The 27,752-nt window shown below is 54.1% G+C and overlaps 1 protein-coding gene across 1 annotated transcript in view; it reads right to left on the minus strand.

The window, feature by feature from the left end:
• The window catches only part of LOC116941095 (reversion-inducing cysteine-rich protein with Kazal motifs-like), a 54,519-nt gene that overhangs the window by 9,079 nt on the left and 17,688 nt on the right, over nucleotides 1-27,752 (minus strand). The window contains exons 5-14 of the mRNA XM_032951720.2: nucleotides 16,780-16,865; nucleotides 13,744-13,791; nucleotides 13,409-13,442; nucleotides 12,315-12,512; nucleotides 10,957-11,263; nucleotides 8,649-8,828; nucleotides 7,245-7,457; nucleotides 5,590-5,726; nucleotides 1,631-1,816; nucleotides 238-426 (exon numbers count right to left, since the gene is read on the minus strand). Coding sequence (XP_032807611.2) covers nucleotides 238-426; nucleotides 1,631-1,816; nucleotides 5,590-5,726; nucleotides 7,245-7,457; nucleotides 8,649-8,828; nucleotides 10,957-11,263; nucleotides 12,315-12,512; nucleotides 13,409-13,442; nucleotides 13,744-13,791; nucleotides 16,780-16,865 — 1,578 coding nt within the window. The remainder of the gene's footprint in view (nucleotides 1-237; nucleotides 427-1,630; nucleotides 1,817-5,589; nucleotides 5,727-7,244; nucleotides 7,458-8,648; nucleotides 8,829-10,956; nucleotides 11,264-12,314; nucleotides 12,513-13,408; nucleotides 13,443-13,743; nucleotides 13,792-16,779; nucleotides 16,866-27,752) is intronic.

The raw sequence follows: 27,752 nt of genomic DNA on the forward strand, positions 1-27,752 counted from the left end.
AGCGTTTAACATTGTTTAACGTTTGTTGACCGGGTCGTGACCCGCCGCACTTGAAACAAGGCCATGCCTACAGGGTTGCCTCAGTTGGGACTCGGCCGCCTACCCCAAGTACCGGACACCTGAACGTCGATGTCGTCAAAGTGCGAAGGAGCTGAAGAACACAGCTCGCATCGTCGTCAGGCTCGCTCTACCGCGCCCCACCAACCGCACGGCGCGCGCTTCCCCTAGCGGCGTTACCCTCGCGCTTGCCGCCCACGATGCAGGAGCGTTGGCTGTCGATGCACGGCATCTCCTTGCAGTTCTCGAGCCGCCCGTCCTCGCCGCACTCGCACAGCCGGTAGCAGCCGGCCTCTCCCGAGGCCACGGGCACGCGCGCCACGCTGCCGCGACGCACCAGGAAGTCGGACGCCTCGCCCAGCTTGCAGCCTGTCCCGCAGGTCACGCGGCGAAGACGGCGCCGTCAGACGATGGCCAACGTAACCCTCGCTGGCGCCGTCGGCCAAACACCCCCAACGCTGAGAGGTTGTCTGCGAATGACTCGACTGTGATGGTACAAATAGCCGCAGCATTGTGGCACTAGTGTGAAAACCTGGCAGGACCATCGTGACAAGGCACTTGAGACTCAGTGAGGCTCCCCTGGGTAAACAAGTGTAGTAATAAGAATAGTAGTAGAAGTGATCATGGATGCACATGTATCGCTTTAATTACATTTAAATTTACAGCTGTGCCAGTCAAGGGTGCCACGGTGGTGAGGTGTTAACTACCTCACCTGGTATACAGGAGATCGTGGGTTTGATCCAAACCCCGACGCCTATGTATTTGGAGTTTGCATAGATTTTTCTCCAGTTTCACCCTCCACATTTACAAAAATGCGTTTCGGGGTATTTCGCTACTGTAAATTGCCACGTAAGAAGCCACTTCGTTGAGCTATCAATTGTGGCCAGGTCGCTTTTGAACAAGAGCTATATAGCTCAGTGGGCTTTGCCTGGTAAAATAAAATTAGTTAATAGTTTAAATACTTCACCACGCTGGTCAGTGCAACTTGGTAAAGGAAGGGCGTCCCCAGACCAGTTCAGATAGCACTCGCCACTGATATTATTCATTCTAGTAATTTAATTCAGGTTTCCAGGATCATGGCGTGGCGTCCTAACCACTGTGCCACTGCTCCACCCCCTCTATCATATATAAGAAAATCATATACAAAGGGCTGTACCGCAGCCTGGATTGCTATCGGATAGAGTGGTATAGCGAGGCTACAGCTCAGCCAGGCTACAGAGGGCAGCACTGCAGGATGGAGGAGTGCCGGGTGGAGCAATGTAGGGTGGGAGCAGTGTATGGTGGAGCAGTGTAGGGTTGAACAGTGTAGGGTGGAGCAGTGTAGGGTGCAGCACTGGAAGGTGAAGCAGTGTAAACGACAGAGGGCAGCACTGCAGGATGGTGCAGTGCCCGAGTGGAGCAGTGCAGGATGGAGCAGTGCTGGGTGGTTCAATGAAGGATGGAGCAATGAAGGCTACAGAGGGCAGCACTGCAGGGTGAGGCAGTGCCAGGTGGAGCAGTGCAGGTGCCAGGGGGCAGCACGGCTGGGTGGAGCAGTGCGATCTTGGGCTGTGGATGCGAGCGCGAGGCTCACCGGGCGCGCACACGTAGGGCAGGCAGTCGACCCCGGGGGAGCAGCCCCGCCGGTTGACCTCGCACAGCTGACTGCCGGGGCAGGGGCTGGGGTTGCACGGGTGGACCACCTCGTCGGAGCCACCGAGCTCATTGTCGCCCCCATCCCTGGGCGGCCCCGAACCGTCAGTCCCTGAGCCGCCAACGCCTTCGAAGCGGCGGAAATAACAAAGCAAATTTAACAAAACGGACTCTGGAAAAATACCGTGCGTACGTATGTTGAACTCCTTTCATGCCATACGTAGCCAACCGTGCACATCGGAGGTGTGGGGTGAGGACAACAACCCATCCTTGTGGCGGATCACCACGCAAATGTCGTGAAACTCCATTCCCATGGGCGTCGAGGTGGTGCCAGACCCTGGTTCGCCAGAAAGCGGTACGGCAAAAATATGGGCTCCACCTGTTCCATCTGTGTGGGATAGAATGTTGCTCCCTCACATACGTGGGTTTTCTCTGGGTGCTCCGGTTTCCTCCCACGTGTAAATACTCTTGAATTGGTTCAAACCATCTTAATATATAGAGGACCACAGAGCTCAGGCAATCTTTGGTGCCGGGTCACCCGTATGGCTGCTGCCTTTCCGCTCGTCTGTGGATCCTTCATGCGTCTCCGAGTCGTTCTCTCTATTCGAGAGCGAACGAGAACGCTGTGCGACGGCGGCACGTTACAAGTCGAAATTATCATCATCAAAGTAATATTTTTGTTATCCGAGAATTTTGTTCAAATAAACAGAAACGTGCAGCAAGGGGCTGACGCGGAGACACGCATGGGGCTGGGAACGCGCTCCGTCTCGTGACAATAACCTCCCCCCCCTCCTCGTTTCCCGATCGCGGTGGTGGTGGTGGTGAGCACCACGCTAAGTGCCGCATGCCTAGCGTGACGCTCTCCACCCATCGGCCTCGGCCCGTCTCTCGGGCGGCTCAACTCTCATTTCCTGACAAACACGGAGGTCGCGGAGAGAGCCGGGCACCGAGGTTTACGCTGTCCTCCCGATATTAGCAATCGCGCGCGCGCGCACACCCACGCACGGACGTAGCGGCGGCGGCGGGCAACACACATGACCCACACACATCCACACAAACAATTATGGATGTGCTCAGCCGCCACTTGCGGCACAACATGACAGCAAAATTCTCCACGACCGCAATGCTCAAAACAGGTGCTATAGGCTGCTGTTGCTGGGCAATCGTTGTGGGCAGCAGAGGTCAACGCCGCCACAACCGTCACCAAGTGCGGGGTGCGACGGACCAACCCCAAGCGAGCCCTACGTACGAGTGAGTGCTGTCGTGTGCCCTGCGCGAGGATCGCACAAATGACTCTCCGAGTGCGCAGGTTGCCAGATGTCACTGTTTGCTGTCTCCCCCCCCACCACCCCCGGCCTGAGCCGCTTGTGCAAAGAGGTGAGTCTCACGCGGAGAGGCGCGGTAATCGGAGCGAGCGTTACAGTGTCGCAAGCAAACACACGCACGCGAGCGCCACTACCACCACCACCACCTCCCCGACACCTGTCCGCACGGCCATCTACAAGGGCACCCAGGAGAGTCACATCTTAGCAAGGCCGTAATTTTAATATATATTGGGGGGAGGGGGGGGATCCCCTCCCTCCCCCCAATATTCAAATATGCTCAAAATGTCCCCCCCCCCCAATATATTGCTAAAAAATAGATTTCTGTTTATATGATTGTGGTTATGCTTGTACTTTATTAATCCCGAATCTCTGCCATTACATACAATGGAACAAGAAAAGGTAAAAAAGAAAAGACAGAAATGTAATTCAATACACTATTAGACATTATTGTAAAAAAATAAATAAAAAGTCCATCCTATGTGTTAGTGAATTTTTAAAAAAAATATTTTAGGCAGGAAATTTGTTTAAAAATTTAGATTTTTTTCTGGGGGGGGACCCCCTGGTATATTTTGTCCCCCCCAATGTTGACTCCATGGCTACGGCCTTGCATCTTATGAAAGGGCGTTGTGTGTTTGTGTGCGCGTGTTGTACGGTAGTGGAGGGGTTAGCGCCCTGCGCTACGAACCTGGCGACCCGAGGTTGATTCCCGCTCGCGGCCAACATCGGTGACGATTATCTGAACCGGACCCGGGCCTCCCCTAGGTCGACTCAGCCTCAGATTTAGTACCTGGTGCGGTGTGTATACATTTCCACTCGGGAGACAAAGGCGGTCGGGCGTGGTGCTGGCCACCCACCCCCTCGTGTGCCGTTCTGGCCTTCATAGGTGCTAGCTAACAGCATTCGCCCCAACAGTCTGTTTAGGCTGTACGGGCGATCTTTTTCTTGTGTTTATATATTAATGCTTTACGTGTCACACGTGCGTGTGTGTGTGTGTATATCGTGCGTGTGGGTGTGCAGCGGGTGGAGCAGGTTGTGAGGTTGTTAGTGCATTGCAGTTACGAACCCAGCGACCCCCGGTCGATTTTCCGCTCACAACCGATAAGAGTGGAGAATATTTAAAAGCGCTCCTGGGCCTTCCCCTAGTTCGACGCAGCCTTAAATGTGTACCCGGTGCGGCGTATAAACATCAGCACCGGGGAGACAAACGAGGCCAGGAATGGTGCTGGCCACCCACCTTCGCACGTGCCGTGCCGCTCTTCACAGGCGCTCGCTCACAGTACTTGCCCCAATCGTCTGTTAAGGCTATGCGGGGGATCTTTGTCTTTGCGCAGCGGTGGGGGACAGCTACCGCCCCCCCCCCCCTCCAACTTTTGTGCCCTCCGTGTGTGCAATGTGCATTGTGTATACTCTACACACTGGGTGTGATGAGCAGGCAGCTATCTATTGACAGATCGCGCCCCCCCCCCGCCAACTCGTTATGTTTGCCCACAGCTAACGCGGCGCACCTGTTGGTGACGTGGGTATATAATTATATTACTCGGGGGGGGGGGGGGGTCGCGAGGCCGGGTACACGTTGCCAGGGAGACGAACCGCGACGTCACGCGCCGTGTCTGTGACGCCCCCCCCCCTATAGCTGTAAACCCACATGGTTTATAATGGCCCCGTATTCTTGTGCGGGGAAATTGAGTTTTCAGGTGCACATGGCGTACAGCCGTTTCAATACGGGACACAAAAAATAACGCGTGGGGTCTTTTTTTGTGTGTGTGCGTCGTCTATTTGTGTGTGTTTCCCACTTGCGATGGGACTTTTGTAGGATGAACGTCGAGATTTATAAGGGCACGTGGGTGACCAATAAGATCTGAATTGGCCCGCAATAAGCTAGGCAGCACTGAGAAGGGGTTGGCAGGTATGCACGCAGGTAGGAGCGGCTGTGGGGTTTGAAGTCCCCGTCGCGGCCTGTTGCACGTTAGTCACTTTAAGATGTTTCTTTGTTCATGTTCTTGTTTGTTGCGGTTGCACCCGAGTCAAGAGCCGCATGGCTCACAGGGCTACGCCTAATAAATGAAACTGAAAACTGAAAACTGAAACGCCACGACGCACCGAGTGCAACTTCAGGGGCAATCGCTGCCGTCAGTGGCCGGGGCTTAATTTCTCACCACATCAACTGCTGGGCCATAGCGAGCGGAACACTGGTGGAAGCGGTGCGCTGGGTGTGGGAATGATTTCATGGAAGATTGAAATTCGTTCCCACTCCACGGTTTTCCTTTGTGAAAAAGAGCTTAATAGCTCATCGGATTCCTCCAGCATAAATAGAGGTTCTAATTCTAAAGACCGTGTAAAGAAAATAAAAAAAAATAAGTTGCCCAAATCAGGAATTATTTCATTGTTGCTCCACTCCCACGGTGTAATTGGGACGGCAACGTCCAAATGGCGTCAGAAGTAGCGGGTCACCCTACAGCCAGGGGCCGCGCCAAACGCCGCCGCCGCCGCCGCCGCCGCACGTGCTCAACGCTTTTCTGACGACGATCTCGCGAAAATCACCCCCGGGGGGCGGCGAGTCGGTAGCGGGGCCCACCGAGGTAGCGGGAGAGGGGGATGCACGCGTCGGAGTCGTCAGAGGGGGACAGCGCCTCGCAGATCCCCTCCGCCGTCTGGCCCTCGGAGAAGCGGCTGCTGTCCCCGCACTGCTGCAGGATGTCCACGCAGTCCGACCTGCACCCACGTGGAGAGCAACCGCAGGCAGGGCGGGGGGCGATGAGGGGGAGTGAGGGGGGGGACGATGAGGGGGCGTGGGGGGGGTACGATGAGGGAGAGTGGGGGGGGGTTGATGAGGGGGCGTGGGGGGGGTTGATGAGGGGGCGTGGGGGGGGACGATGAGGGAGAGTGGGGGGGGGGGTTGATGAGGGGGCGTGGGGGGGGACGATGAGGGAGAGTGGGGGGGGGACGATGAGGGACAGTGGGGGGGGGGGTGATGAGGGAGCCCACAGGGGGAGCCGCGAGTTGAAATTAGCAGCAATTTCACCAAACAATAAAGAAAAACTAAAAACCCACAGATACAAAAAAAAATTACAGTTGCTCGGATCTTTACAGGGTGCATTATTAATGGCGAGACGAGGGATTACGAGGGGGGAGGTGACTGTGGGTGAGCAGAGACGTGGGGAGGGGGTTAGCGGAGAACAATAGGAATAAGGCAGGCACACACAAAAAATTGTAATATTTACACTGTGCATTATTAATAAGGAGTTTTTTTTGTTCATTGGTGAAAATGCCAAGCGTTAAGTATTCATGAAGCCGGCGGTGTTGGGGGTGGGGGGTGGAGACGGCGGTGTTGGGGGGGGGGGGGTCGTTCCCCCCAAGGAGCCCGCGCTCATTGGCGGCCTCGTGGAGTCAAACGGCACGCGGCGCCTCCTCGTCGAGCCGCTTCTCGCGACGGGCGCACCTCCGTCGACCCGGGGACCCCGTCGTGTCCCCCTTTCCGCCGGCTCATCGGCCGGCGGCTCATCGGCCGGCGGCTCATCGGCCGGCGGCTCAAGGTAGCCGCCCGGCGGGGACACGAGCGAGCGTGGACACGAGCGAGCGTGGACACGATCCGTGCGCACGCTCGCCGGTGGAGGGCAGCCCTGCACGCGCTGCTTGCATTACCACTGCGCCCGCGCTGAACTTGCGAGGCCACCGGGGTGGGCTTCACGAAGGGAGGGAGGCAGTGGGGGGCGGTGGGGGGGGGCAGTTGGTCGAGTTGGAGGGGTGGCGGCGATGCAGGCAGCAGGGATGGAAGCTTTCCAGAGAACGGAGCTTTGCTGCAACGATTGTTGTTGTTGTTGTGATAGGAAGAGGCTGCACCCCTGTAATTGTGTTTGGTTTCTAGAGCCGGAATAATCTGCCCACACAACTGCCTCAGAGAGGCAGAGCCAATCCAGTGAGCTCATTGTTTTGGTTCAATCGGGGAGTAATGTTGTTGACGCGCCGGTAATAGTGCATGGGTGGCACGAAGACAAAAAAACCCGGGACATAAAATGGAATATCTCGCGACACCAGTAGAGGGGTGAACTACACATAGATGCATGGTCTTGAGTGGTGGAATATTATTATAACACCACTGCCGTAAAACTCTGAACAGCAATGCGCCGGGAAGACTCGCGGAATTTCCCAACACGGCTTCCGAGAAAGAGCGGACGACCGTGGGGGAAATGTGGGACAGGGTGGCAACCCGGGCATTGGTGGGGTGCGCACCTGCAGATGATGGGGCTGGGCGTGGCGCCATGGCACGGCTTGACCTGCAGCACGCACGCGATCGCCTTCCACGCCTCGGGCCGGCAGCGGCGCACGTCCCGCACGGGGATGCTCAGGAAGGGCATGCTGATGGCGCCGTGCTCCCACAGGCGCATGTCGTTGAGCGCGCCCTGGTCCGCCTGCGCGTTGCAGCTGCGGAACAGCTCCGTGGGCCTGGCGGCACACGAGCGAGTGAGAGAGAAAGAGAGAGGGCGAGAAAGAGTGTGAGACCGCGTGACAGAGAGTGTGAGAGAGAGCGAGAGAGAGCGAGAGATTTTAAACTGATTAGAACAGATACTACACTTGATCTTAGCCAAAAGGGCGTGAGAGAGCGTGAGAGGGCATATGAGAGAGCGTGAGACCGCGTGCGAGCACGGATTCGTTCGGTTGGGTCAGTCGACCGCGGCCCTGCCGGCGCCAGACCACCTCGTGTGCCATGACGACCGTAATCCACCATTGCCTGTGAAGGCAATGGTGGAATATTTGTGTTTATTTTGTGTACATAGAGTAGCGGCAGCATAGTCGTTCACATCTTGCCTTCCGATCCTGTCATTGATGATAACACTGACAAGTGATATCTGAACCTGTCCTGGGCTTCTCCTAGGTCACCTGAGCCTTGAATAGGAACCTGCTGTGGTGTGTAAACATCGGCACTGACGAGACAAAGGAGAACGGGGGTGGTGTTGTGTGCCATGATAGCCTTAACAGGTGCCCGCTTCGAGCACTTTCCCCAACAGTCTCTGTGGCTAAAGAGCAAAGTATCCATGCTCCCTCATAGCCATTTGTCTCAGTGGTGCGGGCGATTGCCCCACCAGCAGCGGTAGTCATTTAGCGCTATTGGCGAGTCATAGGAACGCGGCGCTGTAAGCCCAACGAGGACCCAGGTGATAGAGAGACACGTGACTGAAGGTCTCCTACGTCAATTTGACAAACGATGCCACAGGCGATTGGGGACAGGGCCGAGCGCTCGCACCTTCGCCACTTGTTGCAGAGGTTTTACATCGCAACGGACGTTAAAGATCCCACGTTGTCGCTCGGAAGAAGAGCGAGCCATTTGCCGAATTTGAATCATTACTCGAAAACGCCTCAAAAAGATTAATTCATTGGGAAACGTAGATTTGAGAAACACAAAGTAAACAATCGCCGCCCCCCTACTGCAACATTTTTTTTTTGTCAGGGCCCACCTCAAAACGAGTCTTGGGGCTCAGCGTGGCTTTGCAGGGTAAATAAGTTTAGGCAGTAGTAGTAATAGTAACGACACCACGACTGAGGGAGTCGGCGGCAAGGTGGATGCGTCGGTTGGTGACCCAGACAACGGGGCCGCGGGTGGCCATCGGCGCCCGCGGTGGCACCTGGGGCCCCTACCTGTTATTGAAGTTGGTGCAGTAGGAGAGGTCTTTGCAGCCGAGTTGGCACGGCTCGTGCACGTCGGCCAGGCAGCCCTTCATGGGCGCCTCCTGCCCCCGGTACTCGCACTCGCGCTCAAACTCCTGCCAGCGTTGGGCGCTGCCCCAGCTCGTGCTGAACAGCCCGACGCACAGCTCTCTGCGACCGGGCGGCGCGCACGGGGGGACAGGAGGGACGGCACGGGGCAGGATAAGGGGAACGCGCTCGTTATCGTTCGCGCATCCGTCCAGGACGAGGCACGAGACTTTCCGAAGGAGGAGGAATGGAGGGGTGCCCGTGTTGCCAGCGTTCGGAGGCGATACAAATCCCCGGCGTGTCTCGGTGTGTCAGCTGAGGTGCAGCCCGTGGGAGGAGGTTTGAGATGCGTTCCAGGATGTGAATGGGTTCGAGGTGCGAGCCCGGGGTGTGCGATCGTCTGCGTGTGAATGGTATCGAGTTGTAGACGCGCACGGCGACTGTGGTGAATGTGCCCCAATTGTCTCCGCGCGTCTTCTCAATTCGGACGTCCAACATTAGAGTCGTGCTGCCACCTGCTGGCCTTGAAGCGCATGGGACCAAAGTGGACTGACGCATTGTGCTCTAAACCAGCGGGTTCCCAACCTTTTATGACTCTGCGGACCACGACACAATTGCACCAGTTGTTTTTTTTTTACACTCGGGTCATGTATGGAAACCTAATGTAATAAAGAAAAATATATATGCAGGCGGTAATCATTTGTCATGTACACACCTTAAATTGTGAAATCGTTATTCATTACCTCAACAAATTTATTTGCGGAGCATAGCAGACCGTGTGCGAGAACGTGTTTATATTGAGTAACTTACTCAATGAAATGGCTGGCGCTGTTTCGCCGACTATAAAGGCAGGATATGTCAGGTAGGAGCGATGGCAGTTTTAGCCTTAAATCAAATTCCTCATCCGGTTCACTTCGGTACTTTGAAAATCCACTTTCACAAACTTATGCAAAAAGGCATCAGTTGCTTTGGTGCCTTGTCGGGACAGTCCTGGGTACTCAGAGTCAACGCGTAGCCAGAAGCCAGTCAGATACTTTTGTGTGAAGACAGCTTTACAGAGTTGTCACACGAAAGTTATGTTAGGCTGTCGTGTGACGTGTTCACGTCACACACTGGCGCCACAACCCCCCCCCAAAAATACCATATAAGCATACTTGCAGAATACATTTCACAATCTGTAAAATATGCTTTGGGTTAGATTCCGTAAATATAAACGTGTCGTTAAGCCTGCCACCTCCGGACACAGCCAATTAGTAAGGTTTGTCACGTAAACAAAACACGTGCAAATTCATTACAAATTCAGCCCACCGGTGTGCTGGAGAGCAAACCAACAACATTTACAATTCGAGTACGACGTTTCGCCAGTAATTACAACCAGCATCATCAGGCGACAGACAGATTTGTACTTTGTCTCGGTGAGGACGTTACAATATTTTTCTACTTTTTGCCGAGCACCCCCTGCATTAGCCTCGCAAACCACCAGGGGTCCGCGTACCCCCGGTTAGGAAGCGCTTCTCTATCTCGCCATCTCCCGTTGCACAGAGCTAACAACGATCGAAAGCAGGGTCATCGTCTCGGAAGTTATTTCTTGGAGTATTTCTTTTTTGCACGTGACGCTCTGCAGGTGACACTGAAATATTATCCATGGAGATGTGATTTACTAGCTGGTCTCATCTAACACATCTAAGGCCTTGTGACGAGGATGTTCTTCTTGCAGCGCTCACGATGCCGAGCTCGTAACGCTGCGAGAGAGAACGGAGCTCGAGGAGCCACAGACAAGCGGCAAGGCCGCCACGCGGTGAGCCGGCACCAACAATTGCACAAGGTCTGCAATTCTCTATATGTTAAGGTGTTTTCAGCCAATTATAGTGTGTTTACACGTCGGGGGAAACTTGGAGCACCCAAAGAAACCCCACGCGTGCGAGGGGGGAAACACTCGATCCCACATAGATGGAACATCTGCTGTACTGCCCTCTTCTGGCGAGCCATGCTACAGCTCCACCTCGACGTCCACGAGAAGGGAGATTCTAAAAATGTGTGTATGATCCACCAAACCTCGTCTCAGCAGCGCTCACAGGCCACATTGCACCATCAACGCATGGCGATAATTTATTTCCCTCATTGCTTGTACCCGGGTTCTTACACTGTAACTCAATCCTATATTCATCAATGCATGTTGATATTCCAAATGGCCCTCTATCCCCCCCCTCCCTGCAGGCTGCCTCCGGGCTGCGTGGATGAGCGCGAGCACCTGCACAGGGGGGAGGTGGCGCGCGAGCAGCACTGCAGCTTGGCGCCGTCGAGCCCCGTGGGAGACGACCCCACGTCCGAGACGGCGCCCCCGGCACGGCGCGACCCGCCGGGCCCCGCTCCGCCCCCGGGCTCCACGTGGGCGCCCTCCAGGAAGCACTGCCACAGCGGGTCCTGCGGCAGCGGCTGGCGGCCGCAGCCGGCGATGAGGCCCTCCACCATTTCCTGCTCCGAGGCCATGGTGCGCAGGACACTGCGGCACGACGTCTCGCACGCCGCGTCGCCCGCTCGCTCGCAGCAATGCAGGCCTGGCGCACGCGGGCAGAGGGGCAGCGTGCAGCACGGATGAGTGATAGCGGATTAGCGTGGTTGGCGTGGGTCCCCGTGCAAACAATTTATGTCACCCCCCCGTCTAATTCTCTCCCCCCCCACCCATTTCCACGGCCAGGCACCTCGGCCCTTCTGGGCTGCAGATATCGGCGAAGCTGCACAGGCCTGCGCGCTCGATAGCCACGCCGCTGATCGGCGTGGCTATCGAGTGCGGCCTTCGTCTCGGGACAGAGTTCTCCGTCATCATCGCCAGATGATGGCGCCGCCAAGATGCGCCCCAAGAAGAACACTGACGTCTTACTCAAAACCGCGCGCGTGCACGCTCGCGCGCCTTCCGAGCGCTTTGGGACACGTTGGCCGAGACAGCTGGTGCATGCGCGAGTTTGCTGGAGTGCGAAGCATGGCAAATTTCTGCCTGCGGCGAGCCCCGGCACCTTCCCCAGGGCCCGCCCGTGGCGTAAGCGCCTCGGCGCTTCAACTCTCTCCGCTAGAATTTTATCGGAGATGTCAGGCGGCGTAGCAGCGGCGTGACAGCTCTCAAAACATGGCAAGCACAGGAGGGAGGATGAGAAGGACGTCTCGGATTCTGGAGATGAAGAAAATCGATTTCCTTGATGAAGCACTTCCTGCAGCGTATTGAGCCACTGCCCCCCCCCCCCCCCCAGCTTCCTTAAACGCCGAGCATTTATCCACTCGTGAACTCAAAAATAAACTTGTCAACGGACTGACAGCCTGACGAGTAAGGGATATTTCCATGATGTGTGCTGCCCGTTGACCCTTCAACGAGGGTCCAGCTTCTCCCAGTAGCCTCTCAGCTCCGGAGAAAAACGAGGCCCCACGCTCTCTCGGCACGCCGCGCTACTCCCGACGCGAGGTCGGCGCAGGAAAGGCGCGCATCTGCGGGGCAGGTCCGCGGAGTGCAATGCCGCCTTCGCGCCCTCACCCCCTCGCGGGCATAGAACCGCAGGGAACCGGCCGAAGGGAAGGAACCGCCGCTCACGACGAGCGCTCCTGGCGAGCGACACTCACTGTCGACGGGGTTGCGCGAGGGGTACGACCGCGTGTAGTTGTCGACGCAGTCCACGACGGCGACGCTCACGGTGGCGCAATAGCTCTCGACGGAGCGGATCTGCCCCGGGGTGGGCGGCGCGTCCGAGCGGAACACGGCCGTGCAGAACTCGCGACAGTTGGTGTGCCGGCCGGCGTGGCCGCAGCACAGCGAGCCCACTGCGCGTCGGCCGGTGTGCGAGGGCAAAGACACACAGCACACGCGCGCGCGTTCACTCGTAAGCTTACTCTCAGCTCTCACAAGCACAGCTAATGATGAAACAATAAGAATAGCTTTTACACTTTCTGGCAAATAAAACAGGTGTTAGGATGTTCAAGCATCATCTATAAACCTTTTTCAAGGAATCATGTCTGCATTAACCACACGTACTTGTGGTGAACATGCAAACAAAAGCGTGCTCTAATAATCGAATGCATTGTCTTTGAAACTGATTGGCCTACACCAGACAGCCTTCTTCATGGCCTAATCTCACCAGTGTCAGACCAGAGAATGCCAAAAGGCGAACAGCACAGAGACAACGCCACTATCAGAGCACTTATAGCTCGGGGTCAGCAAGCTACAAAATGGGGACTTTTTTGCCAGTATCGTATAAAACGAATATTATTATATTTTTATCATATTCATTATATTTATTATATTTTTACAGATAATAATATTCGTTATATATAGCCTCTTTCATGCTAATTGCATCCCACAACAGTCATTCTCCTCCGTCCCCTCGATTGCCCTCGTAGTCTCGAACTTCCTCCCTCGGCCATCCATGCTGCTGACTCCCTGCCGCTGTTCAATCCCAGGCTCAATATTTTCCCCTCCTCATCTACCTTTTAATAATTCCTTCCATTTATATATATTAAAAATATATATATACACACACAGTGCATATCTATCTTTACTTGTTCTTGGTGACTTGCTTCCCACTACTTTTTTTTCTGTGCCTTGCATTTAGATGCCATGCGAAGCCAAAGCGTTGGTAAATCCAAATCACAAACATGCAGAAAACGTGGGTATGAGGTGAAAATTAATTAATCGATCACAGCATGGGAGCGCAGCTTACTTTCATAGCGGTTGATGCAGTTGAACATCGCGGCCTGGAGAACAGAAGCACAGCAGCTTGAGGTTACGAAGACAGTGATGGCTCCGCAAGTGACGTCCCCGGGGAAGGAGTCAATGTGGGTTCGTTTGCGGTGCGTGTGCTGTGCGTGTACGGAGCGCGTGCGGAGCGCGTGCGGAGCGCGTGCGATGCGTATGCTGTGCGTGTGCTGTGCGTGTGTGGTATGTCTGCAGTGCGTGTACAGAGCGTGTGCGGCGCGTGTGCGGCACGTGTGCGGAGCGTGTGCGGAGCGTGAGCGAGGTCTCGCGTGGTGAAAGTTGGTGGGCGGCACTGCGCACCTCGTATTCCTGGCGGCACTCCGCAGTCACCGCGCTCCGAGAGGCGCTCTGCAACAGAGAGGGCAGCGTGAGTCTCCGCACGCGGAACGCCGAGCGCACGCAGCCATCGCGGCCTCGACACCCCCGACCTGGCTCCGCGCTCCCATTAAGAGACGCGCGCATGACAAACACTGGCGCGTGTCACCTGCTGGGGCATAGGCATCGGAGGCATCGGCACGAAAGAAGAGGGACATTGGAACGAGAACTGAAAAGTGTGCAGAGAAGCATGGAGAGGTGCTTGCTTAGAAGAAGGGGCAGAAAGAGGAAGGCACGGATTAGAGAACGTGAGCAATTTAGAGACATCGTACGAATGTTGATAAAAGTTGCTTGGGCGGGACACGTGATTACATTGGGTGATGGCCGGTGGTCTGAGGCGAACAAAAGCAGTGGCAGCCAAAGAACGGAAGAGATGGGGTAATAAGACTGGATCGTATCGTTTCATCCAGCAGCGGATTGATCATAGTTCATGATTACGGTGTTCATAACAACACGCATAGTTTACGAGAGACTTTTCTGTGAGCCGTGGCTGCGACGAGCGACAATTCGCCCTCGCGGACCACTCGGCGGTGACGATTTAGGATGACGCTCGCCCGTAATGGGTTTACAAATGACAATTGATCGTTTTTAAAAACTTGGCCGCAAGCCTTTTGATGCAGGGCTGCCGTGGATTTCAGGCTTGCGATGAATAATGCACGGCTGATGCAACTGAGCGAGCAGCCGGCAAGAGGCGAGGAGGAGACCAAGTGGATGGGAGAGCAATAGCCACAGCCTTCATGGCACATTCCTCTGCAAGTGGGTAACGCACTATACCCACCGCGTGTGCACACTGAGGCAAAGACAAAGATACCCCACAGAGCCTTTAACAGACTGTTGGGGCAAGTGCTGTTAGCGAGTACGATGAGGTTGGTGGCCAACGTCATGACCCCGGCCGCCTTTGTCTCCGCAGTACCGATATTTACACTGCACCAGGTACTCATATAAGGCTGAGCCGTGTGTGACCGGTGCAGTAATTCGCCACAGCTGTCGGTCGTGAGCGAGAATGCAACGCGGGTCACTGGTTTCGTAGCACAGTGCAGCACCTCACCTTTCCCATTCTCGCCCCTCTCTCTGACCCCTCTTTTGCTTCTTCTCACCCTCGCAGGTTACAGCTAGGGAACACCGTGGCGGAATACGTGTGGGCCCCGTTAGGGGTTGCCACCTGGTACGGGTTTGATCCAGACAGTCCAGGAATTGACATCTGCGTGTCGGGTGGCAGGATTTGATTTGTACCCAGATCTGCCGATGGGTATTGTGTTGAACTTTTCTCACAGGAGACTGCACAGTGTTGATAATAGGCCCTGCTGCCGACTGAGAAATGTGTCCGGGTTCACTCCGTGGAAAAGGTGGCAACTGGAGCGTCGGTAAGTTGACGATCACGTACCCCCGATTGTCTCTGCACTGCTCTTGAACGTCCTTGCTCCCCAATAAAAAAAAGCTAAAACTTAATCTCACGGAAGATTTGGTATGAACGAAACACCCGCTCGCACCAGACGCACCGTGAAACTCATAATCCATGGCCAAGTTGACGATCACGTACCCCCGATTGTCTCTGCACTGCTCTTGAAAGTCCTTGCTCCCCAATAAAAAAAAGCTAAAACTTCATCTCACGAAAGATTTGGTATGAACGAAACACCCGCTCGCACCAGACGCACCGTGAAACTCATAATCCATGGCCAAGTTGACGATCACGTACCCCCGATTGTCTCTGCACTGCTCTTGAAAGTACTTGCTCCCCAATAAAAAAACGAAAGCTAAAACTTAATCTCACGAAAAATTTGGTATGAACGAAACACCCGCTCGCACCAGACGCACCGTTAAACTCATAATCCATGGCCAGGGTGGGGGGTGGGGCCTGCAGGAACGCGGTGGAAAAACGGGGCAGCGTCAAGGAAATCCCCGGTGCCACGGGGCGCAGCCTCTGCACCCTGGAGACGAGGAAACCAGAGCCTGGCGCGGCTCCACGCTCTTTCCCTTCATTGAATCCACGTGTGCGTCACTGATGGGCATTTGCGCACCGATTACAGGAATGTGCTTTTCTGCCGTTCAAAGCGCTCGCGTTTCGTCGCGAGGGCAGCGCGCGGTGGTGCGCCACCCCCCCCCCCCCCCGGCCCCGTCCCCCCGGGTAAACGATCCCCGTCTCGCGGTGCCATTAGTGAAATGTTTTCATCTGTGGAGCGATACAAACGTGGTCCCCGACTCGCGCTTGCGACCGGCCGCTAGGGCTCGCAGCTGCAGACCCGCAAACCCGAAAAAAAACACAAAGCAAACGCGGCGGCACATCAAAGGTCTTCCAACGAAAAGGGTGGGCAGGGGCTGCTTGGCGGGCGTCGAAGCAGAGCGAGGGTACATGTAATTAGGAGGCTGAGGTCCACGGCCGGCGAATTTTACCGGGTCAGCGGGTTACAGGCTGGTGCCGCCGCTCGTCAGCTCGAGCCAGCATGGCGGGAGGTAATCGGAGCACGCGTGGACCGCGCTCACGCGAAGCAAGATTGCACACGCGCACGCACACACGGGCAGGCACATGCTAAGCACGTGAGACGACGTCCTGCAGCGTGTCAGATGACCGACCTTCGGAGTATAGGTACTCAGTCCTCTGTGGGATGCACACAGATGCAAAGACGGCTATGACCAAATCTTCTGGAACGTGCCGGATCTTGTCAGATGTAGGAAACCGAGATCAGGGTTGAGCCTGGATGGATGCGTGGACGACCACCGTACAAATGTGTGCAATGATCTCTCCACTCCTTGCAGCCGTGGACAGCGCAGCGGAACCCCTTCCTCCTCCTCCTCGTGCGTCACCTGTAAGCCGCTGCGTCCTTCCTCACCACCCTCGCCGAGCCGCACCGAGCAGCGTGCCAGTGGTGCCGACGCGAGGCGCACGCGTGTAGACGCGACGCGTGCACGGACGCGAGTTCACAAGCGCGGTGTTACGCGAACGGGGGAGACGTGTGAGCGTACCTGCCGGCAGGCCTTCCGGCAGTCGGTGCCGATGGCCAGTGCGCAGCAGCTCAGCCCCACCCAGCTGTCCGCGCTTTTCTGCCCACCTGCGCAAGGGAAAGAAAAAAAAACAACCAAGCGGGTTCTGGTTATGGGGACGGGGGTTGGCAACGTTAGGGAGCTGAGCGACAGTGGGGGAACATTATGAGACCTCCTTTGCCAGAAACAAGATATAGGAATAGGTTTTACCCTTTTAACTGGCACAAAAACTGACACCTTTATTCAAGGCATCATGTTTGCAATAACCACAACACAAGCAGTCAAAATGCAAACAAAAAAGACAACTCTGATAATAATATGCACTGTCCTTGAATTTGATTGGTCCACACCCGAGACAGCTTTTCTTCGAGCCTAGTCTCCATTGGTGTTGGACCAGAAGACGCCAAAAGGCGTACAACTCAAAAACAGCGCACTATCAGAGTATTGAGGGCGCTGTTTTTGAGTTGTACGCCTTTTGGCGTCTTCTGGTCCAACACCAATGGAGACTAGGCTCGAAGAAAAGCTGTCTCGGGTGTGGACCAATCAAATTCAAGGACAGTGCATATTATTATCAGAGTTGTCTTTTTTGTTTGCATTTTGACTGCTTGTGTTGTGGTTATTGCAAACATGATGCCTTGAATAAAGGTGTCAGTTTTTGTGCCAGTTAAAAGGGTAAAACCTATTCCTATAGTGGCGGAACAATTAATTGGTTCATTGGTGACCGAACATCGCGCATTGAGAACTGAACACCGCGTGATGGGAACTGAACACCACGTGGTGGGAACCGCACACTGTGTGGCGAGAACCAAACACCGCGCGGTGAGAAACGAACACACACCGGCGAGCTATACGGCACGGCGCAAACACCTGTGCAGGAGAGAAAACTATCGCTCTTGAATCTACTTCTCCATCCTGCATCGTGACATATCATCGAATCGCCAGCAGGCTGCCTCGCACCACCTTGGCTGAGGTCACCAGTAACCTGGCCCGGAGCACCACAGCGGGCGGCGTCGACGGAGGGAGAGGCCCTCACATTTGAATTACATCGCTAAGTTTACGTGTTTTAGGTGGCTTGCCTCGAGCTTTGATTGTATTTTTTTTATTTTAACAGTGGATTTTTTTCTTATTTCCATATTCACAACTGGACTTATAGCCGCTGGAGTGAAATTAAATCATTCAAATGTCAAAGTTGCATTTATTATTTAAGTGGGGGATGCATCTCCGAGGGTGTTCGCTATTTAATTGGCCCCCGAGGAACGGGGATTTAACTTCACGAGAAAAATGGCTCGGCGGGACCTCAACCCATGGCGCTGACACCATTTCCATAAAATTCAGGTTTCGCAACAACGATTCCAACTCGCAAGATATTTCACTGGGACCTCGCTCACGCCAAAGGGCCTGGAGCACGGTAACCGATGCAAAGCGTGCGGCTCATTCGGCCTTGGCTGTGTGTGGAGGTCCTTCTGCTGGGTGTTCATGGCGGGTGCATGAGTTCGCATCTGCTTCTAAACTAAGCTTTTATTTTTATTTTATCCAAGAAAGTCCCACTGAGATTTCTAGCTCTTTTTCAGAAGCGACCCAGAGGGAAAAACTGGAAGACCGGGAAAAAAAATCCACGCAGCCACAGGGAGAGACACATGCAGACTCCAAATATACAGCAGGCGGGATCGAACCCACGGCCTCCTGCATACCTGGTAAGGTAAGTAACAGCTTGCCACCGTGGTGCCCCAAAAAACGATTCTTCTGCCGAGGACAATGCTGACTCATACTGCCAGACACATGGAGATGGCTAAGGCTCTTTTCCATTCAACACCGCCAGCTAGCGGTGGTGTTCGGACAAGAAGAGATGATTTATTTATTTTCATTTCATAAAAATATTAATCTTTCGAAAACACACGAAGTTGCGTTTCCAGAGGGGTCGCCCGACAATTCGACGCTTCTTCCACGCACGCAAGCCGTGCTCGGGTGGAGATGGAGCGGGTTTGTGAGCGCGATAATCGGATAAAATCACTCCTCCTCACACCACTAACTGGAGAGTTGCTCACAATGTATTTGGAGTGACTTCAAGGTCACCTTCAATACATACGGCACGGCGTAATGCACACGCGCTAAGAGGCGTGGAGAGAGGCGTCCTTGGAATTGCATTTAGGGGCAGAAAGAGGAACACGTGGATTAGGGAACGCATGCAGGTTATTGACATCATTCAAACTGCTAAGCGTAGTGGGTTTGGGAAGGTCACGTGGCTACAAGGGATAATAATGAAAGAGTGGCAGCCAAAGAATGAAACGCCTCAAGGGGAGACCGTCCACCATGGAGATGGAGCGATGCAAGAGGCTCGTGTGCCAAGTGGATAAATGCATTGCAGGATCGTGGGATATGCCAACGTCCAATGAAACCGCGTAGACAGCGGCCCGAGCCAGCGATCGCAAGTCCGTGCCACGTGCGGTGCCGTACGTCCGCTGGCGACGGGGACGAGTTCCCACGCGCGCACGCGCGCACGCGCGCGCGAGCCGAATTGGCGGAAAATCACCAGGAAATTCCTGGCCCAGAGAGAGGGTCCTCACGCGGCCGCCACGGCAGCCGTGCCCGCGATCCGACTCGCAGCCCCCTCCGTGCCCCATGCCCCCCCCTCCCCGTGGCCCCCCGTGGCCCCCCTCGAGCTTGCCACAACAAAGCCGCCGGCGCTGCTCGCGTGGGCGTGACGAGCGAGCCGCACCCCCCCCCCCCACCACCACCTCCACCACGCGCGCGTGCGCGTGCGTACAGTGCACGCGCACGCTGACGTGGCTCCCCGCAGAGGCACCGGTTGCCGAGGCAACAGCCTCCCAGCTGAGGCAGAAGAAGAAGCGAGAGGCAATTTTGGTTTTCCAGGGCAACGGGCCGCTGCAGAATAAATGGTTTTAATGGCGCACGGCAGCATCGCATTCACACTGGGTGGGGGGGGGGGGGCAGAACTGGGAGGCAGAGTACATGGGGGGTGGTGGTGGTGGTGTGAATGGTGGTTGAATCTTGAGTGTGCGTGGTGGTGGTGTTGGAGGCCATGGGATGTGTGGTGCTAGTGATGGTGGTGGTGGTGTGAATGGTGGTTGAATCTTGAGTGTGCGTGGTGGTGGTGTTGGAGGCCATGGGATGTGTGGTGCTAGTGATGGTGGTGGTGGTGTGAACAGTGGTTGAATCTTGAGTGTGCGTGGTGGTGGTGTTGGAGGCCATGGGATGTGTGGTACTAGTGATGGTGGTGGTGGTGTGAACGGTGGTTGCTCGGTGGTACAGATCAGAGCGTGAGTGGTGGTGGTGGTGGTATTGGGGGGCACAGTGTGTGGTGCTAGTGATGGTTCGTTGGTTGTACGGATCAGTGGGTGGTGGTAGTCGGAGCCATGGTGTGGGTGGTGGTAGTGACGGTGGTGGTGGGAGTTGTGGTAGGGGAGGCGGTGTGAGTGGTGGTGTGCGTTGTGTGGTGTGGGAGTGGGCCTGTTAGCTCGCTGCACTATGAACCCGAGTTAATTTCCCGTTCACGGCCACGAATATCTGAACCAGTCTTGGGCCTCTCCTAGGTCGACTCGGCCTCAAATGAGTGCCTGGCGCGATGTGTAAACATCGCCACTGAAGAGACAAAGGTGGCCGGGTGTGGTACTGGTCACCCCCCCCTCCTTGTGTGCTCGCTAACAGCACTTACCCCAAGAGTGTGCTTCGGCTATGGGTGGGGGCCGTTGTCTTTGCGATGTGGCCGATCGTGCGTGCGATTCCGTGGCTCTGCGCTGTTTGTGACATGCGTTGTGTTGTTGATCATGGTGCTTGTTACTGTGCGTGCTGTGGTTCGTGTTTCGGGGCGGGTCATGCGGCTCGGGCCGCGGTGCCTCAGGGTCACGGGTTGTGACGCTGTAACCAAGGCGGGCAGCTGCCAGCATTTATTACGAACACCGCTGAGCCTAATAGACCCGAACCATTAGGAGGGCAGCACTGCCTGCCAAAACGCTCCGACTCGCTCACCTGATCACGCGGGCCAGCGCCGTAGATTATGCACCCCACTGCCTGTGCTATTACGCCGGCCGCCGTGTAATTGCCGTTGCCTTAATGTCTAATTTGCCTACCATTTGATCTCCCCGCAAAGTACGCGCCGCACCTGCTGAGGGCTGTTAGCGCCCGGCCGGCATAATGAGCGCCCTTACGGCCGCCGCAGATCACACCCAGGGCCCACTTTGTCATCATTAGCGGCGCTGCTCTCCGGATCGAGCCGCGCAAGACTCAATCGGCGAGGCGGAGTTATAAATCTGCATGAATCAACAGCAAAGCTGGCCTAAACGTCTGCTTATAAATAAATAGTGCAGGCGGCCTGTAACATTTCGAATAAATCCGTTCCGTGCGCCGCTTTATAAGCACTCAAATCAAATCACGTGCGTCCCACACCGAGTGGCTGCAGCCAAGAAATTCTGGGCTCCGTTCCAGGCGCTAGAGTGTGAACCCCACAGCCACAGCGAGAGAGAGACGATCCCGCAACCACCCCCTCTAAGCCTCTACCCCCAAAATCCACCCCCCCCGAAGAAAGCCCCCTCCTCCAGAGGCCCCTACGGGGACCACAACCCCCAACTTAGAGTTATTGTCGACCATCAGAAAACCTACACCATTATCTCCGCTCCTGCTCGTTCACAAATGCCCGTTGGGACCTTCTGTCTTTGTAGAGTCTTAACAAGAACAGAATAACGCGCAACAACAATGGCAAAAAGGTCTCCTATCCCCGTGATGCACAGGTGCCACTGTTTAGCACGAACGCGGTTGTATTTAGAAGCTATGGGGCGGCGATACGTTGCAGAGGTCCACGGTTCAAGTCCAGCGGACGCCCTGTTTAATACTGCCGGTGTAACAATCGTAAAAAAGTGAGCCTTTTCCATCACAGCGGACGTTCAAAAGCCGCGATGTCGTTCGTAAGAACAGGGCTCATTGAGTGCCGGCGTCAGGATCCAAATGTGGCGAAAAAATTGCACCCAAATTAAATCTAAACAGCAATCATCGCCCCCTGCTGCGAAAACTTGGCAGGACCCTCCTGAAAGAGTTATGTGATTCAGCGAGACTTTCTTGGGTAAAGAAGCACAGTGATGATGATAATAATAATACTCTACTTGCATTGTGTAACTGCACAGACTTGTTTCTGGTGCGCTCACAATCTTTGCATGCCGAAGTGCCGCCATTCAAATATCAATTACAGTATAGGAATAGGTTTTACCCTTTTAACTGGCACAAAAAAAAACTGACACCTTTATTCAAGGCATCATGTTTGCAATAACCACAACACAAGCAGTCAAAATGCAATTACAGTACTGTAAAAATATAAAAATTGAGCGCCGTGGTGGCGAGATATTAACTACCTCGCTTGGTATACAGGAGGTCGTGGATTCGATCGAGACCCGACACCTGCTCTGTATTTCGAATGTGCATTCCTCTCTCTCCCCGTGGTCGCGTGGATTTTTCTCCGGGTTCTTTAGTTTTTTCCTCCGGGTTCTTTAGTTTTTTCCTCAAAAATGAAAATCGACATCACGCGTTTAGAGTATTTGGCTGCGATCAATTTTCACGTGATAAGCCACTTCATTGAGCTATCATTTGTGACCAGGTCACTTCTGAAAAAGAGCTATACAGCTCAGAGGACATTAGATGGTAAAAACTAAAACAGTATCTTCTTGGTTCTTTCAGTAAATTCACGCAGACGGGAAATAATAAAATAATAAAAATGAACATAATTAAATAAAATTTTCACGACGTTTCGGCCACAACACAAGCAGCAGGTGAAGAAACAGCTGTCGGAAAGACAGCGCTGTTTCTTCACCTGAGGACGGCTGCTTGTGTTGTGGCCGAAACGTCCTGAGAATTTTATTTTATTATGTTTTATTTTTATTATTTTATTATTTCCCTTCTACGTGACTTTACCGAAAGAACCAAGAAGATGAATCCCTGCAATCACGAAAGCTGTAAATCTAAAAATAAAAACAGTAGTTTAAATAGTTAAACAAAATAAATCCGGTGTTTTGGTGGCCTTCCAATGACAGTGAATCCAATATTTTAAGAGAGAAAGTTAAGTCGCGGTGAAGTCCGAAGCTAACCACGACGGGAGAACGCCCGGAGCTCCCCGCCATGTGCGGAGCTCCGAATCTCCCCTCCATCGCTGGCGAGGCGCCACCGCAGCATCATCATAATCATGATCGTCGTCGTCCTTGTCGTCACCTTTGTCCAGCGCACCTTCAGCGACGGCTCCCAGTCGCAAACTCTCCTCCAACCCCAACGGTTTGATGAGGGCCTCCCCGAACACCGCACGGGTCCGTTGTTCCGGTTTACTTGACCATACTTCACCCCGCCGGTCAGTGCGCGGCGATAAAGCTGATGGGCATACACGTGGGAGCTTGGCGGTGCAGTAAACCAATGGATTTTGCTGCACTGCACTAAGCTGTCCACAACTGTAGCCCCACAGCCCATGCCACCTACGATGCATTGGTGGTCACTCATCCAAGCACTATCCAAACTCAGTCCTGCTTAGCTTCATCGATTTGGTCACAGGAATATACAGTTAAAAAACACTCAACTTTACGATGCAACGCAGAGGTTGTATCCAGAGTGAAAATCAGGGGTCACACATAGCCACCAATGTTATGGCCAATTTGTGAGCGTTAAAGGAATCTCTGGGCAGGACTGCCATGCCAGCAAAAAGGGCAGCGTGCAATAGCCCCACACCCGGGTGAGTGCACGCAACGCCTAATTGCCCAGCGGCGTGATACGGGGGGGGGGGGGGGGCACAGTCCCTCCTCTTTCTGCTGCTGCGTTGGCAGTGAGGCACAAGCACCAACTCAACACGTTCGTCAATAACGCTGCCAACCACGTCAAGGAAACGATATACAGAGGGCGGCATTCCGGATAATGGCCTCTTCTTCATAGCGGAGCAATGCTACGAAGAAGACATCCACTGGCAGAAACGTAGCCCTACTATATATAGTTTATCCTCGTTAGGGCAATTGCCCTTCCGGTCGTTAAGCAGATGAGCACGCGTCCACGTGCCCATACACCCCCCCTGCCCCCCGCCGTGGGCAGTGGGACCATGCCGAGCAATGACCCCACAGAGAAAAAAGTCTCGCTCAATCGAGCCCACGGCACGCGGCGGCCCGGCGTGAACCGGACCCTGGCCACGCACGCTATTAAGGGCCATCGCGGCCCCATGAAGAGCTTTGAGCAGGGCGGCCGCGGGCTCACCCCTCACCGAACGCCACCCCCTCCATCTGCTGCTGCGGGGGTGGGGGGGGGGGGCATCGCGTGCCCCTCCGGTGACCCCTACTTTCTCTCCCAAGCCAAGGTGCAACATCGGACACTCCGTTTCCCAACTCCACGCTGCTGCGCTGGAGCCGAGCCAGGCCTTGCGACGACAAGGGGAGTTCACTGGGACAGCCTTGCCAGCGCACGTAGCAGTAGTCGCTGCAGTTGCACTGCAGGAAGGGAATGCTCCCTGTCCCCCGGCCCCCCCCCCAGCCTTCGTGAGGTGGAGTTGAGGCGCAATGAACCCAACGACCTGAGTTTGATTCCCCAGCCTCGGCTAACATCAGTGGCGAGTGACAGCGTTGTGAAGTATGGGAAAGCAAGCCCCACGATGAAATGGAACTATCAATTATTTTTTACTTTACCAGGTAATGCCTACTGAGCTATACAGCTCCTTGGCAGAAGAAACCTGGCCCCCAATGATACCTCAGCGAAGTAGCTTATCATGTGGAACTTTACAGCAAACAAATACTCTAAACGCATGTTTATACATGTCAGAGGGGAAAACCGGAGGAACTGGAGAAAAATGCACACGACCACAGGGAGAGAGAAACACGCAAACTCCAAATAGACAGCAGGCGTCAACCTCGGGATCGAACCCACGACCTCCTGCATACCAGGCGAGGTAGTAAACATCTCGCCCCCGTGGCGCTCTGCGTCGGGGTGGTGCTTTCATCCAGCATTGGAATGACACGCGTAGAAGTACACTTCTCTCTCTCTCTCCCAACTTTACTGATGCGCAGCTCTCTGCCGTTTTGGGGTCGCACTACGTGACGTTCGCCATCACGTGACGTCAGATGCATCGCTCCACGTGCTGGGGAGCCCCCTTCGATACCCGTTTATTTTATGAGGCTTTAAACATCACACTCAAGCTCGACAGAGCGAGAACCAAATATATTTGAGCACACTCCACGGATTAAATTCCTAAAGAATCGCCCCCAGCTAGTTGGGGCGAAACGTCGGACACCATGACGAAGAACACGCAGCGAGTGCCCTCCCACATTTTAGTCTGGCACACGCCCGTTTGTAATCACCTCCCCATCGCCTCTTCTCCAAGCTTGTACAACAAATAACAATACTAAATCTTGACTTGAAGCTTTCGTGACTGCAGGGATTTATATTCTTTGGGTCTTTCGGTAAAGTTACGTAGATAGGTTTTAAATCAATTAAAAAAATAATAAACAAAAGAATTACGACGTTTCGATCGCAACACCAGCGGTCGTCATCAGGCGGAGAGAAAAGGGGGGAAAGCCTCTAAAAGCAACTGTTTATAAAGGTTTAGAAGTGGGCGTAGCCCAAGTGTCAGAACGGAGTGGGCGGGGTACAAGAGTCTAGGCCAACAGTGGATAGAGCATCCTATAGAGATGGAGTCTCGGCCATGATAGAGCAAAAGCTATTGAGATGGAGCCTAGGACAGCAGTGGATAACGCATGCAATATGCATGGTGTACTAGAGGTATTGTAGGCCAGCAGTGGACAAAGTATGCTATAGAGATGGTGTACTAGAGGAAGTCTAGCCCAGCAGTGGGTAACGCATGCAATAGGCATGGTGGACTATTGGTAGTCTAGGCCAGCAGTGTATAGAGCGGGGCTCCTCACCTCAGCTCTCTCCCCAGCGGTTGCAGGCAGAATGAGTGGAGAAGGTTGTGTGAGGGGTTAAAAAACTGGTGAGCATCGGAGAGTGTTACAAAATGGAAACATTACAGCAGTTACGACTGAAACTGGTTGATAACGTCCTTCCAGTGATTACTGAGTTTGTACCGGTCATCTCGGTTGAAATTGTGTCTATATTTGTAAAAATGGATGGCTTCATGAACGAATTCTAGATTTATAGCTTTCGTGACTGCAAGGATCCATATTCTTTGGTTCTATTGGGTAAAGTCACGTAGGTAAAAAAAATAAAAAAAATAAAAAAAATCACGACGTTTCGGCCACAACACAAGCGGCCTTCATCATGGCCGCTTGTTCATGAACAAATCTTTGTTGGTAGCCAGTGGGCTTGCAAAGTACCTTCGTCCGAGAAAAATAAATTTCGTGTGAGCCAACCGCATTAAAACAATGATCAGCCACGGCCGAAGTGTTCACCCTGCCGTGTTTCAGATCTGCCTTATGTTCACGAACACGGTCCGAGACATGTCGCTTAAGTTTCCCTGATGTAACTACTGCCACAGACGCAGCGTACTTTGTAGACGCCAGGGTATTGAATGTCAGGGATGACATCCTTCACAGATGGAATAAGATCACGAATTTTATGTACTTGTGTTAAATCGAGCCTGGATCTTGTGGTTGCTCAAGATTTTGGAAATATTTTTGGTGACCCCTGCTATGTATGGCAAGGTGATGGTTTTGATTGGGTCCTCAGATGTTTCTTTCCCAACGGTTGAGGTGATAGCTTTACGGATTGTGTGGTCCGAATATCCATTCATCTTGAGAGCTTGGTGTACTTGTTTCAGTTCACTGGCTAGGTCATGATGGTCGGAGATACATCAAGCTCGATGGTGTAGAGTTTTGATGAGGGAATTCTTCTGGGATGGATGGTGGTGGAAGTCAAGTTTTAGGTAGGCATCCATATGAGTTGCTTTCCTGTAGACAGTGTCCCATTGAGCCATCTGGTCTCTTTTCGATTAGAGCACAAAAGAAATGGTAGCTTCCCATCCTTTTCCACCTCCATGGTGAATTTGATGGCTGGGCGTATGGAATTTATGTGGTTGAGGAATTGGTTCAGAGCTGGTCGGCCATGTGGCCAGATGACGAACGTGTCATCTACGTACCTCTTCCACAAGCACGGACGTTGACTGGATTCCTGTATGGCATCTGTCTCAAATTTTTCCATGAAAACATTGGCTACAACCGGAGATAAGGGAGAACCCATTGGAGTGCCTTCAACTTGTTTTATAAAATTTTCCATTCCAGTTGAAGTATGTATTGTTGAGGCAGTGTCTAACCAATACTAACCTTTGCTCAATGCAAGAAACGCGTTACACTCTCATCCGTCGTGACCACGGTAGGGCCGTTGGTGGCCGCTTTCACCTTGTTGGGGACCAAAAACGGGTACAGCTGTGCTCGGCAAACCGTGCACAGCACAGAAGAGTGACGAACATCTCTCTGCACGGTTACATCCCATTATAATCTCCGTACATAACAACAGCAACACCTCACCTGGCGGGCGGGCGGACCTGCGGGGCCCGCCCTGTGCTTGCTGAGAGGAGGTTTCAGTTTCCTGGCCTCAGGGGTCCTCTTCTTTGTTGACCTCACGCCCCCCCCCCACCGCTCCACCCCCGCACGTTGTTTTTTTGGGGGGGTTCACGAAGCTCCCAACGGAGCATGGGGTGGGGGTGGGAGTGGCGCTGATTGAAACCTCGCGTAAAAACAATGAGCGACAGTCACCCACGCCCCCCACCGACGCGTGTGACATTTAGCAGCTGCTGGAGTCGAAAGCATTTGTTTTGTCAGGTAGCGGTGGTTGGTGGGCTGGGCAGGCCCCCCCCCCACCCCCCGTCAACCAGTCCCCAACAACCCCCTCCACCAGCACAACCCTCCCCGGTCACCACCTTGATGAGCAACAGCCGTCAGAGCAAGGAAAACACTCGGCTCGCTGTCTCGGCGCTCGCGAGCGGACCACGTTGTTCCGCTCGAGATGCGGGAGGCGTCGTTAAAATACATCTGGCT

This window comes from Petromyzon marinus, chromosome 10, assembly GCF_048934315.1.
Source record: "Petromyzon marinus isolate PM22_M1 ecotype Great Lakes invasive population chromosome 10, UKy_Petmar_22M1.pri1.0, whole genome shotgun sequence".
In the NCBI taxonomy this organism is placed as follows: Eukaryota; Metazoa; Chordata; class Hyperoartia; order Petromyzontiformes; family Petromyzontidae; genus Petromyzon; species Petromyzon marinus.